Here is a 16212-nt window from a genome sequence, read left to right as displayed (position 1 = left end):
ACTTGTTCTGTCCTGTCGGCAGCTGGTGGAAGTCGCTACTTTATACTTTTATCTGTCCGTACAAAAGGGATGCTGAGCTTGCCTGACTCCTAATCCAAAGTAAATAATAATAATGTCAGAGTGATTTGAGGCTGTCACCTATGTTGCTTGTGGTTTCTCAAGCCTTCATTTCATCACCTTTCCAGCATCACACTGTTGGCAGGGCGTTCACTGCAACAGGGAAGCTGCAGGTCCTCTGGGTGCTAAGAAAAGGCTGGAGATGAAAGGGAGAAAGTTGCACCAGTAAGGGAGTGAAAAGGTGGCCTGGATGCAATAGTAGGTAGCTCAAAAATCCTGCTGTCCTAAGCAGTATGTGATACAGCTGAAAAAAGGGGAAGGCAGTTGTCATTAAGGGACAATGTAAAAGTTCAAAAACAAGGGTAGGCGTAAATCCCTGTCAAGGTCTTGGACAGGTCTGGAGTGAGGGCTCTCACATGCTTACCTGCATTATGTACAGCTCTGTGGAGTAGGATGATTTTAATCCAGTTGAGGATTTAGCAGGGGAATATAGCAAATACAACACCAACTTAGCTAGACTCAGCGTAATGATGAGGATGCTGTAAGAGACAAGTAGATGCTGCAAATCTAAAGACATCATGGAAGACAAACGTAGTTTGTCTCGCCTCTGGACTGATCACTGACCAGCTATCTGGCTATGGTGCACAAGAGGTACTGGGCAAAAAAGTCCTGGAAAGGAGGCCCTTTCCCTGACCATTTCCATGCCTTTTCCTGTTTGGGTTTCTTGACCATTGCTTAATCAGCCAGACCATGTGCATCTGCCCATAGCAGTTCCCAGGCTTTTACTGACAGTGGCACTGAGGAACTCTCCAGGGGCCAGGCAGGGCTGAGGGGCCCAGGTGGACCACACCATACGAGCAACCTCCGTGTGTCCAGGTGATGGGTTTCTCCACATCTTCCCTGCTGGAAGCAGTGCAGGGGGATTGACAAGGCTGTTCTCCAGAGCATGAGGACAGCATGTGCAATCCCCATGTCAACCAAGACACTGCATTTCTGTCCCCCACCAATTCAACCCCAGGTGGACAGAGGAGTACCTCATGTCTGCCTACCCAGTCAGCCAGTTGTCACAACATCAAAGAAGAAGCAATGGAAAGGTCTAACAGGAATGTTTCTGTGAAATATTGTTTCAAGAATGAGGAATAAAATAACTTAGTGAGATGAGAGTAATATTCAGGGTTTATTAAGCCAGAGGGAGACTGGACTGTGGGAGTGAGCCTCTGAAACAGATTTGTTAATAAAATCATGGCACATTGTCTTCCAGGTTGGCTGGTGGCTGCTGCAACCTCTGCTGGGACATTTCCAGTAAGTCAAACTCCATGTATAACATATACATCACCCATGCTTTCACTTGCAAAGTGTGTGTGGACTGGTGGTCAGTGTGGACCCCTTCTTGATAGCAGTACCTTGATGAGAGTTAATTGCTACAAACCAAATTTAGTGCCTTGAGCATGGAAATGGATGTTAATTGTCCTTCCCCTTCATGTCTCCTGTAGTGTAGTAGTGTATGTGTGGGGATGCCTTTTCGAGATCTTTGAAGGGCTTCACTGCACATAGATCACAAGCAGTTCAGTGGAAGTGTCACCCATTGACCACACTCAGATCATTGGGAGAATGGCTAATCTTGTTGGCCCTGATGCCTGAGTAACTGGGGAATCCACATAACCCTGAACTTCCCAGCTGTTTGAAGTACAGAGCCAGTACTGATCTGTATTTTGCAGATGGCAGCTACCTAACATGACAAAATGGGAACTCTGGATCTAGGCACTTGCATGTTTTCAGGCCAAATCCAAGTGCAAATGTTTGCAGCTCACATCCTTGTCTGTATTAAATAGTCACAAATAATGCTGTGCTGCCAATGTAACCAGGAGATCATCTGTCTTCTCTCTTTCTCCCTGTCTAGTGCTCGAGCAGCCCTGTCAATGGTGAGTTTCTTACAAAGTAATTTTCCTAAGAAAGATTCAAACACAACTCTCTACATATGTTACTATCACATTTCCTTTATTCCTCTCTCTCTTTCTCTCTCTTTTTTGGGGAATCAGAAACTGCTGTGTGTGCTTCAGTGAAAAGGTATGTGAACCACCAAAAAATTATCTTGGCAACATTTTCCTTGGGAATGATACTAGTTTGTTAGGGATATGACATTGGGTATCAGGAGACTTCTGAAAACAGCTGTAGCACCTTTCTCCGTGGAGAGGCCCAGGGTCATCTGAGGGTGGGGAGGAGGCTGGGATGCTTGGTGCAGCAGCGAAGGGAAGGTGCCTTTCTGGGGTTCTGTGTCTGTGCAGGGCAAGACAAGCAGGGCAAGTGTCTGATATGTCAGACAGCTTTATGTCTTGGAGATTTATCACTCCAAGACCCCTGTCATTGGTGCTGAGTTTAGTTAAGCTGGTGGTGGTGGCCTAGGACTCAAACAGATCAACTTCCAGCCTTTCTTGAATTTGATTTCTTTTAAGGGTCAGTGATTTACAAGTACTCTCTCCTTGCTCTTGAATGGTGTCAGTGAATAATTCTTAACCTCTATGTTGTTCATTTGCTTGCCTGTATTTGTTATTTGGGCTCTGCCTTGTTGTTATGGCTGCCTGGCATTGCTTTTGCTCCTTACTGGGTGGGCTTGGACCCTTTACAGGAAAGTAGGTAGTAACTGTCCCGATTGCAGATATTTGAATTATTGAAAGCTTGTGGTCAGGAGCTTTCAAACAATTTTAATAGAGCACCTATCCCTAGCAGCGTGGGCTCTGGAATCAGGCCGCTGCGCTCCTTGCTTGTGTTTGCAGACGCATTGCTGACAGCGCGCTTGCTCCTGCCAGTCCTGCCCCCAGGTGCCATGGGGTCTGGGAGATTGCCAAGGAGGTGATGACTTTGCTTTTTCCTCACCAGTGTCAGCCAGGAGATGCTTCTGAAGATAGCCCATGGTCAAGCTTCCCCCTGCAACCTCACATTTGGTCAATACGCTTGTGCACAGGTAATGGCAGTGCCCTCATTTTTCATGGGTTGGAGCCTAGTTTTCCTGAACAGTAGTGCCTTTCTTTCTTAAAAGCAGTCTCACCAGAGTGCATGGTGCATGGAGTGGCCAAAGCTTTGTGCAAGCTTGGGGTGCTGTATTGCCACCATCTCCTTCACAAGACTGAGTGGAGGGATTGGGTCAAACATGCAGGGCACAGGGACTTTGGGACCACCAGAAGCACTGAGCTGCGGTTCGCAAGCCAGGGCCCTCCTGGTGCAATGTCACTCTCATACATGTGGTTATAGTTGGGGGCTGGAGATCTCCACACATCATGCCATGCAGCACGTGCAGCTTCATGTCACAAGATTCGAGAGCAGTTACACTACCAAGGAGGCCTTGCTGGGCTGTCCATGGGAGTAGGTGATGCTGTTTTTTTCCAAACCTTTCAAATAAGAAAGTGGGACAATGGAGATGTTCGAAATGAATAAACTCTTAGAGGTTGGCGTCTGAATGTCAGAACAAATCTTTTTATAAGAATAAACCAGCAGAGCTAACTTTCCTCTGAGCACAATAAAAAGGAGTTGTAGTGTGGAAAATGTCGCCTGGAGTATTTCAGATTTACCTCTCTTCCTGCTTTGGTTAGTGCCTCCAAGTTGCTGTGTTACCAGTAACTGCAGTTGAATGGATAAACATTCTTGGTTTTGCTTTATTGTTTCTGACAAAAAGATACATTTTTTTAACATATTTGTTTGGAGTTTGGTTTTTCAGTGAAAAATACTTCTGGAATGAGGAAGTTCCTTTTGGAAATATCTATTTTGCTAAAATGGCCTTTTGTGTGTCTGTGTGTGAAAAGCATTTTGAATACAGTTTTTAAAGCTATTTTGGGCTTTGGAGGAAGCACAGATTAGGTAATAGAAGGATCCAACATCTACTGTTCTGTAAGTTTAGACTTGCTTCAAATCAATGTAATTTGGACTTTCTTCTGGCTCTTCTTTCAACAGGTTGCATCACCTTTCAATGCCAAATGCTCACATATAAATGAGCTAGTGAAGCAGACCTAAAGGAGATTGCATACTGCAGCATCTTTAAATGTGACACACCTTTTATTGTTTCTGTATGGATTTCCCTTTCCTTTTTCAGAGTGCGTGGCTCCAGGACCTGGATGATGATTTCCTTGTGTACTTATACTCTTGCCTTAGCCCTAAGCCTGTCAGTGCAGTGGATCCAGCATACTCCATTTTGTTCTTTTCCAAATATGATGCCAACAAGCTTGTAGCCGCTCTGACTACCTTCAGCCAGCGGGTAGGTGTACTGCAACATTAACTCCGCTGAAAGGCAAAGCAGTGGGCTGCAGATTAGCTTCAGAGGCAATATTCAGTTGTTCTAGCTCAGTGCTAAGTACCTTATTTTAGGAAGGGTATTTTAGGAAGGGTAATGATTTCAATCCACAGATATCTGCCAATGTAGCAGAGGTGTTTGCTGTCAAAACTAGCTGATGAGACAAGAATAAAACTTCTTTTAAAACAAGGAGTTCACTTAGGTTATGTGTTGCTAATTGCAATGACAACAAAGACCTGTGGCTCCACTGAATTAGAGCCTATTTGTACTCGAGTTGAACAAACACAGCTTGGTGAAAGAGTCACTATCTGGAGAGGGTAGCTATGGCTAAGGCTCATTCATAATGTTCATTTTCACATAATTTACATTTTTACATGTGTTGAGGTCTACATTCACTTCACTTCATATGTTTCTCCTTGTGTCTTGCCTTCAGTTTTCTCATGTGCCTCTCTCAGAAGAGTGGAATATGGTCTTCATTAATGGCCTGTGGGAGAAGATGTTACAAGTACCTGACATTGAGAGCCCACCTGTTCTGTTTCAATGGGTCCATGAGGGGCTTCAGCCATTCCTGGTCAAGCCCACAGCCTTTGCTTGCCTCCATGACAAAAACATGTTATGTAAGACTTTCCGGAAGATGTAAGTGCTAAACACAAGCATTGCTTCAGTCCTGTGTGGTCGGGATAGGACAGTGGCCCTTCCTCCCATCTGAAATAAAGGGCTAAACTGTGCAAGTGCTGTGAACTGATAGAGAGCCAGGGGAGTCTGACTGAGAACCTCTCGCCAGGGCCTTGTAACACAGCTACTGCCCCTGTGCTTGTCCTCTGCACCAGCCAGCGCATGTGTACTGCAGCTGAGAGTGCTAGGTTTGCAAAGCAGCATCACAGGATCGGTAGCACAGCACCCATGTTGTGGGTGCTGTTGTGAAGGGCAATCACATTGGTGGTTTTGAAAAGAGACTTCTTTGTGTGTGACAATACCATTTTTCATTTAACTGCTGTTTCTGTGAGAATCTCACTCTGCCAGGTTTGATTTCTTCTGTTTGAGAGGTTTTTCTTACTTTTCTTTAGAGTTACTGCCCTGAATGGCATCTATTCTAACCTTCCAGTAGAAGAACAGAGGAATCTTTACAATGGGATCAAGTACTATCTCATCCATGAAGGTAAATGTCTTGATTTTCCTTAAGAAACAACTACATGCTTTAAGCCACCAATGTACGTTACAATAGCCATGATCTGTTATGGAGCTGAGGCTTCACAGATTTACAGTGAGTTTATGTTAATCTCTTCACTGCAGATAGAGGGGAGTGTGACACTGAGAAGTGGCATCAGGAATCATTTCCCAGCCTGAAGGCTTTCTTTAGCCAGTCCAAATCAGTAGAGGCAGTTCTGTGCTGTCTTACATCCTCTGCAAATTGCATTTATTGCTTTCATTGAAAGGGTCAGTGCAGAGTTTAGTTCTGAGAGCTGAAGAAGTTCAGCTCAGAAGTTAGCTCAGTCCGGCACCTGGGTAAGGCACTTCCCTGTCCTGAGGCAGTAGTTTACATGCAAACTTCTGTTTCCTGCAGAAGGTTCTGGCAGATTTGAAGGGAGGAAGAAAAAGAGCTGTGATGAATTATTCAGAGGACTCTGAAAGAGTGAGGCCTCCATCCTGTCCTACAGGCATTTGCAAATTGAATGCTCAAATGCATGGGTTTGAGCATCTACTTGATCTGCCTGGGAAAATGTATGCTAGGATGTTGCAATTGATAATGAGTGATGGATAGAATGCCAGTAAAAAGAAGCAAAACTTTTTTTTTTTAAAAAAAAGCTGAACTGTTTGATGCATATTTAATTATTGCTGTGAAACTGTATTTCATTCTTTTGGATTTAGGACTGTACAAAACCAGTGCAAAGAAAGGCACACGTAAAGACATGTAAAGGTCTCTATAAAGCTGCTGATTCTTACTGTAATGCATGATCACAGGTACTTAGGGTGCTCTCTGCTGGCTTATTTCTCTGATAGACTAAAGTCTGTTCTGTATTCAGAAATCTCTTATCTCCACTGATTTTCAGCTGCAGTGTGAGTCTGTAGTTTTATGGTATCTGCCTGTTTTGCAGGGTCAAAACAGAAATGTTACAGTGCAACCATTCCAGGTCTGAATTCCACTGCTTGGTTTGAAAATTATCTGGGATCCTTTATGGAGCATGCTACCGTTGGAGACTTGCAGCTTTTTGCTGATGAATCAACAGTAAGTACAGGGTCACGGTGGTGATGAAGGATGTTCATTTTGTGAAATACTCTGTACCTGGGAGATCATCTTCCTGCCCGAGCCAAAACTCATGAAGATGCTGCTAAAAGGAAGATTTTTCCTATTTATTTATGATGAAGAATGACTTCGGTTCTTTATTTTTCCCATTATGATTTGTTACTCATGATGAGACAGACAGGGCTTTCATTTGCACAGAAGTTAATTAGACATAGATGATTCTGCAGAAAGCAAACTGGAGTCAATAAGAAGAGCAGTACCAGTCTTTATCTTAGGACTGGAGTGATGTCTTGGCCTGGTTTAGTGCATGGCCTTACTAGGCCACCCTGCAAGAGGGGTGTTGGAGGGACAGGATAAGTAGGCAGGATTGTGTCTTTTAGCAGCAGTGCCACTTTTTTGCCTTACAGCAGTCAGAGTGAAATGCCTACATACCCTTGGAGTGCACAGAAAAATGAAGCAAAATCCCAGTGCATTACTTAACAAAAACCCCTCATAATTCTAAAGCCAGTTATAAAAAATCATATTGCTTGAAATGAGATTCTCTTCAAACTGTCCCAAGTGACTGTCAGGATTAAAGTATCTTTTTTTTTTTTCCCCCCTCCCCTCATGGTAATACTATCAGCTTCAACAATTTGCCAGGGATCCAATCAATATACAAATCATCAGCAACCTCACTTTGCTCCCGGCAACAGCCGTGTATTACACCTTGCTACTGACGTCTGGGCCCAGCTTTCCATTATCAAGGTATGGGATCTGACCTTACTTCCTGCCTGACTCACGGTTTAACGCGATACCTTGATTTAGCCAGTTTTGCTCAGTGATGATTCTGATGCCTACTTGCATGAGATGTGCAAAGCATGTTTCTATTTGCATTTCTAATCACATTGCAGTGGATCTTGGGGAGGGCCAGACCCCACGTTCCAAATCGTGGGAAGTGATTGTCACACAGCGCAGTCCACCAGCTAACAACCAACAACACATCTTGCATCTGGGCAAGACGTGACAGTGCTTCCTGTAAACAGGAGCATCGTCAGAGCCTAAGCGAGTGAGGGGAAGTGTACACTAGAAGAGAGAATCCTCTGGAAAAAGAGGAGAGCTCTCTGGTGGAGCCACTGTCAGTCATATTTGCAACCTCTCCTCTTTGTCTTCCATCTACAGTCTTCCAGACAGATTTGTTTGCTACCTGAGCCCCTCCGCAGTGAGCAACCTGAGCAGAGATGAAGCTTTGAGCTTGGCCCAGAGGATCACGAAGAACTGCCCCATAAATGTAACATACACAGGAGCAAATAAAGAGAGACCTCACTTTTCATTCCTGACAGCGAAGGAGTTGCAGGTAATGTACTTGCCAGCCCTGTGAATCAGGAGTCACAAAAATTGTGAGGAAGTCTTTTCTTCTTAGTGAAGAAACAGCTCTAATCCTGCAGCAGATAAACAGCTTACAAACTATTAGGTCTCTGCTGAGGTCATGGCTAATCTTTAAAGTACTATCATCCTCTCTAATTGATGAGAAAATTGAGGCAATGAGAAGTTAAATGATCTCCTCAAACATTGTTGCAGGGAAGCACTTGAGCTTGCCGCACTCTTGCAGTGATGAGCACAGAGCATGGATGCAGCCCAGCCAGTCACAGCTCCTGGGCAGTGGAGTGGCTCCTCTGCTCACTGCGGATTCCCTTGTAGGAATGAGGTTTCCATATGGAAGAGGATTCACAAATCTGGGAGTGAGACTGGATTTGGGGTTGCCAGGAAGAGTGGTTGGGAGTAACTAGCCTCATCAGAGGATTTGGTGTCAATTCTTGTGCCTTCTCCTCTGTATGGTCCTGTAGGCCATTTTGCTTTTTTATTGTGGCCTCTGGCTGCTGTTTCGTGATCAGCAAAATCTTAGTGGGTAGAGGAAGTCCCTCACCAGACTTCATCACAGAAGTCTATGAAGCAGAAAGTCCAGTGATTTAACACATCCAAAGGCCATGGGATCCTGTAGGCTCCCCTCATTGCTCTTCTGACTTCCTCTTCTGTCTGTATGGGACCTTTTCAGGTTGCATCCTCTTTGGTGAGAAAGTTTGAACATTTTCCTCCTGCAGTCCTGAGTGCACTGGGCCAGGCTGCTGTTGGGTTGTCCATATCCCAGATTGAGAATAGCATCAGTGGTAAAGACCTTGAAGCATCTCTTCCTGCCCTGGGTGATGTTCATGGATGGAACACTGAGCAGTCCAGCACCATTATCAATAAATTGCTCAGCTCTGGTTATCAGGTACAAATTATAAGATCCACATACACAGCTCACATCTGTTTGTATGTATTTGTAGTTGCAAAAAATATGATACATGACTTGTAATGTCCTCTTGACTGTATGCATTGCCTTTCAGATCACAGATGGCCAGAGCCTGGCAAAGCTAGGGAGCTTGGTGACTGGCCTCAACAGCAGCACACTTCAAAGTCTACCTCCAGAGGTGATCTTGGAAGCTATTAAGTTACCTGAGTTTGTTCAGCAAATGGGGACCCTACCCTCTGCTCTGAAAATGGCATTTGTGGAAAAGGTGAAGATGTTTTTCTCTTTGGGACATTGTAAGTCAGCAAAGCCTCAGTGACTCAGAGCTGAGAATGCTGGTGGTTACCTGAGGCCAGACATTGCACACACGCACACACCCAGACCACATTCCCTCAGGGCTGCTTGTCATTGCTAACCGGAGGGTGCAGCAGAGACAGGCATCTTGAGTCCCTGTCTCAGTGCCTGTATAGAGTCCTTGGCTGCCAGCCACCATGCTATGTCAACTCTTTTTTGGGCCAACATCAGAAAAGACATAGCTGCTCTACAGGGTGGTTGAAGAAACTACTCTACTTATTTGAGAATATGCCTTCATAGAAAGGTTATTGCCGGTGTTTGGACTGAGAAACATGTAAGAAGCAAAGGTGAGTTAGGAATGCCCTTTTAGGGCAGACTGATCCTCTAGCAATGTGCTGGTTTGTTTCCTTCATATGATTGTGTAGGATTTGGACATCTTTTTGTCTTTTTGCTGGCCATGATTGTAGCCTTCAAGTTGCAAGTGCAGTATTCAGGTTTGCTGCTGTTCAACCTCCTCCTGGCAGGAAAGGCTCTGACCTGTGCTTGGCGCTTGAGACTCTGCCTCAAGCTTGTCCTGGGGCAGTGAGCCATCAGGGCTCTGTGCCAAGCTTTAGGGAAGTAATTCTTTCAGCAAAGGATTACTCTGCATTGTGCCCTTTGGCAAGCTGAGATGTTGTTTGGGTTGGCAGAGAGAGAAGTGCCCATCTTTTTTACACTGTCACACGTTTTTCAGGGATAAAGCAAGGAACTAGGAAACTCTGATATAGGCAGAATCGTTCCCAACTGGGGCCCCAAGTATTAGCTCCAAGCAGCTCTCAGTCTGTTAACAGGATAATGTCAAACAGGAAATATTTCATAGCATTATGTCTCTGAGAAATGCCCACGTGATCAGCAGGGGAATTTGCCTGGTTTCTCTCCAGTTCTTCATTTCTTCCTCAACAATTGTTTATTTTAGCCACAGGATTTGAATTATATATATATATGTTTTTTTGTTAGATTTCCTCCAGTGTAAGCCACCCTACTGACCTGGTTAAGTACATCCCTGATGCTCTGGCCAGTTACATTCCAAAATCATTGCTTATTTTTGGGAAAGAGAAGCCTAATATTCAGGATCTCAATCAGAAAACATGGACCCGAGAACAGGTAATATGCTAGCAGCTTGTTTCCTTCATACCTTTCAGTGTCAGGCTTTGATACCATAGGGGTGTCGGTCCACTCTGCAAATCTGTCTGAAAATATAGCTGAGTGTTGCAGAAGAGTTTGATAAACCATTGACTCTCTTTGGCTTTGCTCTACAGGCTACCATGTTTTTCGGTGATGTGATAAAGACAGAGCATGATTTCAGCAGGTAGCATTTTTCTTCTCTCCATTTTCCATGTTTGCTGATCCTTTGTTGCATGTGGCAAACTCACCACATTCAGTCCATAGAAAGAGGCAGCAAATACCATGCAAACCTGAACATAGACAGGTAGCACCAAGGTGTACCAGAGGGTCAGCTGTAAAATATACCCATAAGGCCAACTTGCTTCCTAAAACAACGCTACAGGCTCAGACTGCACTTGAAATCTTTGCTTCTAATTCTGTGGAAGGCATTTCTAATTGGAGAACATGTCAGTCTTACACTATGGTATACCAGGGATTAAAATCTAGTAAGAATGGTGTGTGTCTTTTTTGCCAGCTCTTGTGTCTAGGATGGAGAATGAGGCAAACAGTGAAATGTATCTGGGAAAAACAAAGGAATCGACATCTGTGTCATGTTGATTTTGCAACAGCAGCTTTTCCATATGAAGAGCAGATAATATTTTAAGGACTTTTCCCTAAGCTTTCACAGCCTTTGAAAGCTGTGTTCAGTGATGAAGATCTGCTCAACTCTCCTTCAGTTTTGAAGGATGGCATTTGCTGAAAACACAGAGGCAGACTGATTAAATCAGAGTTCAGCAGTACAATTGGGAGGCGAGGAGTAGTCTCTCCTTGCCTTTCGGCTTCCAGTGCAAGTCCTCAGATTATGTTTATTTGGCCAATGATGGCTTCTGAACTCCCACGTATGTCAAGACTAATGATTTTGAGGGGATGGAGTTTGGAGAACTTCAGGCTTTGAGACTAGGGGAGGTTTATGTAGGTGATATTTGTAATACGCTCATTACAAATATGATCAGCATTAACTCTCCTCCTGATGTCATTGTTCCTCTGATTTGCTTTCTTTGGATGTTCAGGCTTTCCCAGTCTGTCCTCCAAGGCTTCACATGTGCAGCTGCAAATGAAATGGAAATGGAAAGTTTTCAGCAGCTGGCCAAAGTCATGAAGCAGAAGAATGTCAAGCTAGGAGAAGAGCAGGTCAGTTCCCATATGCTAAAATGCATTTTTTGATAACTTCATGAAGGTGGTAGTCAGGATCATTCATCTAGAACTCAAGCACTTCCTGCTTATGGGACTAAAACCAGAGAAACTGGTCCTTTGTCTCCATCACATGGCTCTGAATTTCTCTGAGGTGAAGTCACAGTCCAACTAGCTAGGTTTCTCAGGAACCAAACCCTCTGATTTCGGTCCTCTTTTTATCTTATTTTGGAACAGAGCACATTCTTTCCTTTTGCTTTATTTTTCTTACGTTTTCATACTGTTTTTTCTTTGATGTAAACCCTGCTGTCCTTTCAGCTGAGGTGCTTGGTGAAGATGGTAACACTGCATGGGATTCCCAGGGATTTAGACAGCTATCCTGAAGACCTGTTGCTGTTTTTAAGGTAACTGAGCTGTGATTTTCCTCTTGTTGACTTAGCCCTTAGTGGCAAAAGACATGTTATTTTAGAAGTTAGCCAGTAATGACTACTTCACATACGACATATGTTCCCAGCTTGTTCAGGCCTTCTTACAGAAAAGAAATCAGATTGCAGAAAACTTTCAGAAGGCCATTTGGTTTTGAGGTCCTTTCAGACTCAATAGTCCATCATATTAGTAAAAGGGTACAAAACTCTTTTTAAATATATTTGCCTGGATATGAGATCATTATGGATTTTTAGTACTTTCTGTCTTCTGTGAATATGCTTTTCATTTACAACACCAAAGAAAACAATCAGTAGGGTGGAATTTGTTGTGAAGTGAACATGAATTTTTAAAAAACAGGGACTATGATCTTTGGAAAGAACAACTATGTAGAGTTTAGAAAGAGTCTGTTGTGTGGGAAGCATTATGTTGGACATAGTGTTGAGCAGCATTGAACCTCATCAATGGTCTCACTAGAATTTATGAAGTATTTGTCTTTCTAGTCCTTCAGACTATGCAATGACAGGAAGCTGTTGGCAATACTTTGCTAACGTTGGGAAAGCAAACCTTGATGTTCTGCAAAGAGAGTCCTCCCAGCGGAAACAGTTGCTTTTGGAAGCTTTAGCATGTTTGGTATGTGGTCAAGGGGACGGTTTTGCACAAGACTGGTGAGAACTTGGGTTGTCAGCTCTCAGCAGGAACAGGAGTGTTCCTTCCTACAGTGACAGCAAGGTCTGTTTAACACCTTTATCTTGTGTTACTTTAGAAAATTCCTGGCACACGAGTAAATGAGGAAAATGCAGAGGTTCTGGGTCGTCTGGTCTGTGACCTCGGTGGAGAATACATTAGAAGTTCTGGTGAAATTTTGCTGAAGCAGTTAAGCCAATGTGAATCTTTACTGCCTGATCAAGAGGAGGCTATTAGGAGTGTTATCAGCAGTGGAAACACTAAATTTGGGTATGATTTTTTTATTATTATTCTAGGTATGGGCAAAATACTTCAGATGAAACAAAGCACTTGTCCTATTGAGACTTGAGTGAACTCCAGCGAACCAGCTTAATCAAAACCTTGAATGTTTTGTTGGTTTTGATTTTTACATTGGGCCTTTTACATTGTTTTATTTGAACTTCTTTAGCTTGACTGGAATTCTACTGAAAAATAGTAATCCGTGTCTTGCCTCAGTAGTTATAAAAGCCTTTTCTCTGGCCTATTTTTCAATAATGAAACTTCTCTGAGACTGTCCTGATGAATCAAGGTAGGCTCTAGCTGTTTTTCAACTACGGGCTCTGAGAAGACTTTTTGTTTCCGCCAGTCATAGATTAGATGTTTCATAAATCCCTGAATCTCTCAGGCTTTCTTGGCTGTATCTAACAGAGATATTGTCCAGGAGAGAAAAAAATACTCTCCTTCCTGGTATCAGATGCTCTGAGGTCTTGGCACTGGATGATTAATAGTGAGCAATGGATATACTTCAGTATTCATGCTCAAGAAAATAATTTCTGTTCCATGACATTTTCTCATCCAGCTGCTGCGTCCTAGTGAATGTCAGTTCAAGGCACTGACGTTGCTCCTGCACTGCTGGAATGAAGTTCTGTGTAGCAGGAAGTGATCAAGAAAATTTTAGGATGGCAACCTTCTATTTTATTAACTTTCAATGTTAGAGGAACATAATCCTGGCAGCTTTTAAAGGTGTTTTGTTGTCGTTGTTTTGTTTTTACTTTCTTGAAATCTAATCCCTACTGATTTTTGTATTCAGGCCTCCTTCAGTGTGGTCAGCTTCTACGTTGAATGAGCTCAGTGAATTGATTCCTGTGTTTGATCATAGCATCTTGCAGAAGATCCCTAAGGTGAGTTACAAATAGGGAAGTGGGGAGTTTGGGAAGCACTCTTAGGTCCTGCAGTTCAGAAGAAGCATGGTTTCTAGGTCCGTGGTTCCCATACTGTTCCATGAGGATGAGGAGATTTGTTCAGCAGATAACTTACCAGCAGTGTCTTCAGTTAAAAGCCTAGTGCCAAAGGTGCCAGATGGTCTATGAGGGGTGAGGGTTCGTCAAGCCAGAAAGCTGGGAACTGCTGATCTAGATCATTCACATTCAGTAACTATCTGAAGAGGACCAGAGATGGAAAGCAGTACTAACTCTATACAGTGCTTTGTGGAGAGGTGGTCATTTATGGAGTGTGGAATATGATAGAGTTTAAGCATTTAGAAATTTGCCTTTAGCTCAGCAGGGAAAGGTCTCTAGATTTATAGTAGGTGTTCTGCTGCCCTTAGTACTTCAACCCTAAGCTTTCTTGTCTGTGTGAGTAGCAACTTGTTCTGCAGGTGAAATGCCCAGGATGTGCAAAATCTTCCTGATGAAAAGTTTTCTTTGCAGAATGTTTTAACTCTTTGGTTGAAAAACTTTTCCCGTGATTCATCTCTGTCGAGGGAACAGCTGGCCTCCATCGTTGAAGAACTCCTGCCTTCTCGGCATAAGCGTGCTGATGGTATGAGAGCTTTCACTTACCCATAATGGCAGTGTGCCCCCTGATGTCAGGGTAGTTCTTGTGAGACTCCCTGAACGTGTCTGACTTGATCTATGAAACCCTTAGTGATAGGTTGCCCAGGATGGCAGTAAGGGAACATTCAAAGCTTAAACAAAAGAGTGTAATGCTGGGCACACTTGATTCTTGCTTTAACAGGATGTCCACCTGACAAGGCAATAACACAAGAAGTTCTTGAGGATGAGCTGATGCCTATTTACTATACTCCTGAGCAGTTACGTGCTTGCTTGAAGAATGTCTCTCTGGATAATCACCTCTCTCGGATACTGAACTACCCTTTCAGTATTCAGCAATTAGCTGTGCTGAAGAGGCATCTGGATGAGGTAATGCCAGGCTGAAGAATGTAGGATTATTTACTGATGAGGTTGCTCAGGAACTTGTCCAGCTGCATTTTAATATCTCCAAGGATGAGTACCCTACCATCTCTCTGAGCTCCCGTTCCAGTGTTTGACTACCTTTATCATGAAAATGTTTTTCTTAATATCAAAATTTTCCTTGCCAGTTGACCCTCATCCTTTCACTGTGCACCTCCGAGAAGAGTCTGGCTCCATACCCCTCCTCCCCCCCCCCACTAGTATCCTCCTAGATAGTTGAAGATAGTGACAAAATCCTCTCCTAGCCTTCTCTTGTTCAGGCTGTGCTTCAGCACCCCAAGTAACTTGACCCTTTGCTAGACTTGCTCAAGTTTGTCAAAGTTTTTCTTGTACTGTGTAACCCAAAAGTAGATGTAGTTTCCAGATGGGTCTCACAAGTGCCAAATAGAGGGGAATAATCACTTCCTTCAACTTGCTGACTGCACTGTTACTGGTGAAGCCTAGTATTTGGTTAGCCATCACCACCGCAAAGGCATGCTGCCAGGTCCTGTCCGTGTTGAGTTGGTTCATATTGCTGCAGGTATCGTTCCCTCCCTGGGGCTTGCCTGCCTGGACTGCTAAGCCCAAAAGGATAGACATGCTCATATATTCTCACTGGCTTTGGTTTATTGTTGCTTGCAGACTTTTTATACTTTTCCACATCAATTTTGCGAAGAGCATAAATTTGTCATCACAGGCATGATAATGAATGTCCGTACCAATAACAACAGTCTTTCCACAGACATATCCTAATGGGTATCCTGACAGTCTGCTCCCCAAACTGGGCCCCCTGAATGATTTCCTCACGCCTGAGGACATTAGCAAATGGAAGATAAGTTCAGCTGACACGCTGGCTGCCTTGCTACAGGCTAAGCCCTCTGACAGAGAGGTAGGTGTTTGGTTTTGCTTTCCTGCCCATGGTTGCTTCCTGTTTTGGGAGCTGCTGGTTTAGGACTAGCTTAGTGAGTTCAGAGATAATTGGCCTGTCCTTGATGTCCAAGCAAATAAACTTGAAGGTGATGCAATTTTATTTTTGTAATTATTGCATTTGTTCCTCTTTTGAGGATAAAAACATAAATTCTGGTTGAAGTTAACTTTTAAAAAAAATAAATATTTGTTTTTAGGCTGCTGAAATCATTAAACGATATGTTACCTTGGGAAACCGTTTGACCACCCCTGCGCTGAATGCAATTGGTACGAAATATGTGTGCCTTCTAAACACAACTGAGTTGAACGCAATAGACTCCAACAGCTTGAAGTGAGTCAAGTATTTTGGCACTCCTTGCCTCTTGCAAAAGCACCTTCCCATCAGCAATTGCAGGTTCTTTTTCTCTCCAACTGGTGAAAGGAAATCTAGGAAGCAGCTGTAGTATCTGTTCCACCTCCAGGTTTAAAAGCCTGCTGTTCTTAGTTC

At 43.5% G+C, this 16212-nt stretch overlaps 1 protein-coding gene across 3 annotated transcripts in view; it reads left to right on the top strand.

The window, feature by feature from the left end:
- LOC134147287 (uncharacterized) overlaps window positions 1-16212 on the top strand; it is a 35506-nt gene that overhangs the window by 15733 nt on the left and 3561 nt on the right. For 2 of the 3 annotated variants that reach the window (XM_062588298.1, XM_062588299.1), the window contains exons 5-27: window positions 1319-1359; window positions 1958-1979; window positions 2097-2124; window positions 2935-3019; window positions 4142-4303; window positions 4773-4975; window positions 5407-5498; window positions 6436-6566; window positions 7207-7328; window positions 7743-7917; window positions 8617-8832; window positions 8948-9118; window positions 10141-10287; window positions 10443-10492; window positions 11358-11478; window positions 11797-11882; window positions 12405-12534; window positions 12668-12858; window positions 13658-13748; window positions 14277-14388; window positions 14584-14768; window positions 15541-15687; window positions 15923-16056. In XM_062588298.1, the coding sequence (XP_062444282.1) occupies window positions 1319-1359; window positions 1958-1979; window positions 2097-2124; window positions 2935-3019; window positions 4142-4303; window positions 4773-4975; window positions 5407-5498; window positions 6436-6566; window positions 7207-7328; window positions 7743-7917; window positions 8617-8832; window positions 8948-9118; window positions 10141-10287; window positions 10443-10492; window positions 11358-11478; window positions 11797-11882; window positions 12405-12534; window positions 12668-12858; window positions 13658-13748; window positions 14277-14388; window positions 14584-14768; window positions 15541-15687; window positions 15923-16056 (2842 nt within the window). The remainder of the gene's footprint in view (window positions 1-1318; window positions 1360-1957; window positions 1980-2096; window positions 2125-2934; window positions 3020-4141; window positions 4304-4772; window positions 4976-5406; window positions 5499-6435; window positions 6567-7206; window positions 7329-7742; window positions 7918-8616; window positions 8833-8947; window positions 9119-10140; window positions 10288-10442; window positions 10493-11357; window positions 11479-11796; window positions 11883-12404; window positions 12535-12667; window positions 12859-13657; window positions 13749-14276; window positions 14389-14583; window positions 14769-15540; window positions 15688-15922; window positions 16057-16212) is intronic. The other variant, XM_062588300.1, reaches the window with a different exon arrangement.

The sequence above is a fragment of the Rhea pennata genome, chromosome 15 (genome assembly GCF_028389875.1).
Source record: "Rhea pennata isolate bPtePen1 chromosome 15, bPtePen1.pri, whole genome shotgun sequence".
Classification (NCBI taxonomy): domain Eukaryota; kingdom Metazoa; phylum Chordata; class Aves; order Rheiformes; family Rheidae; genus Rhea; species Rhea pennata.
The sequence above is the reverse complement of the archived record's forward strand: the minus strand, read 5'-3'. Positions and strand labels throughout refer to the sequence as shown.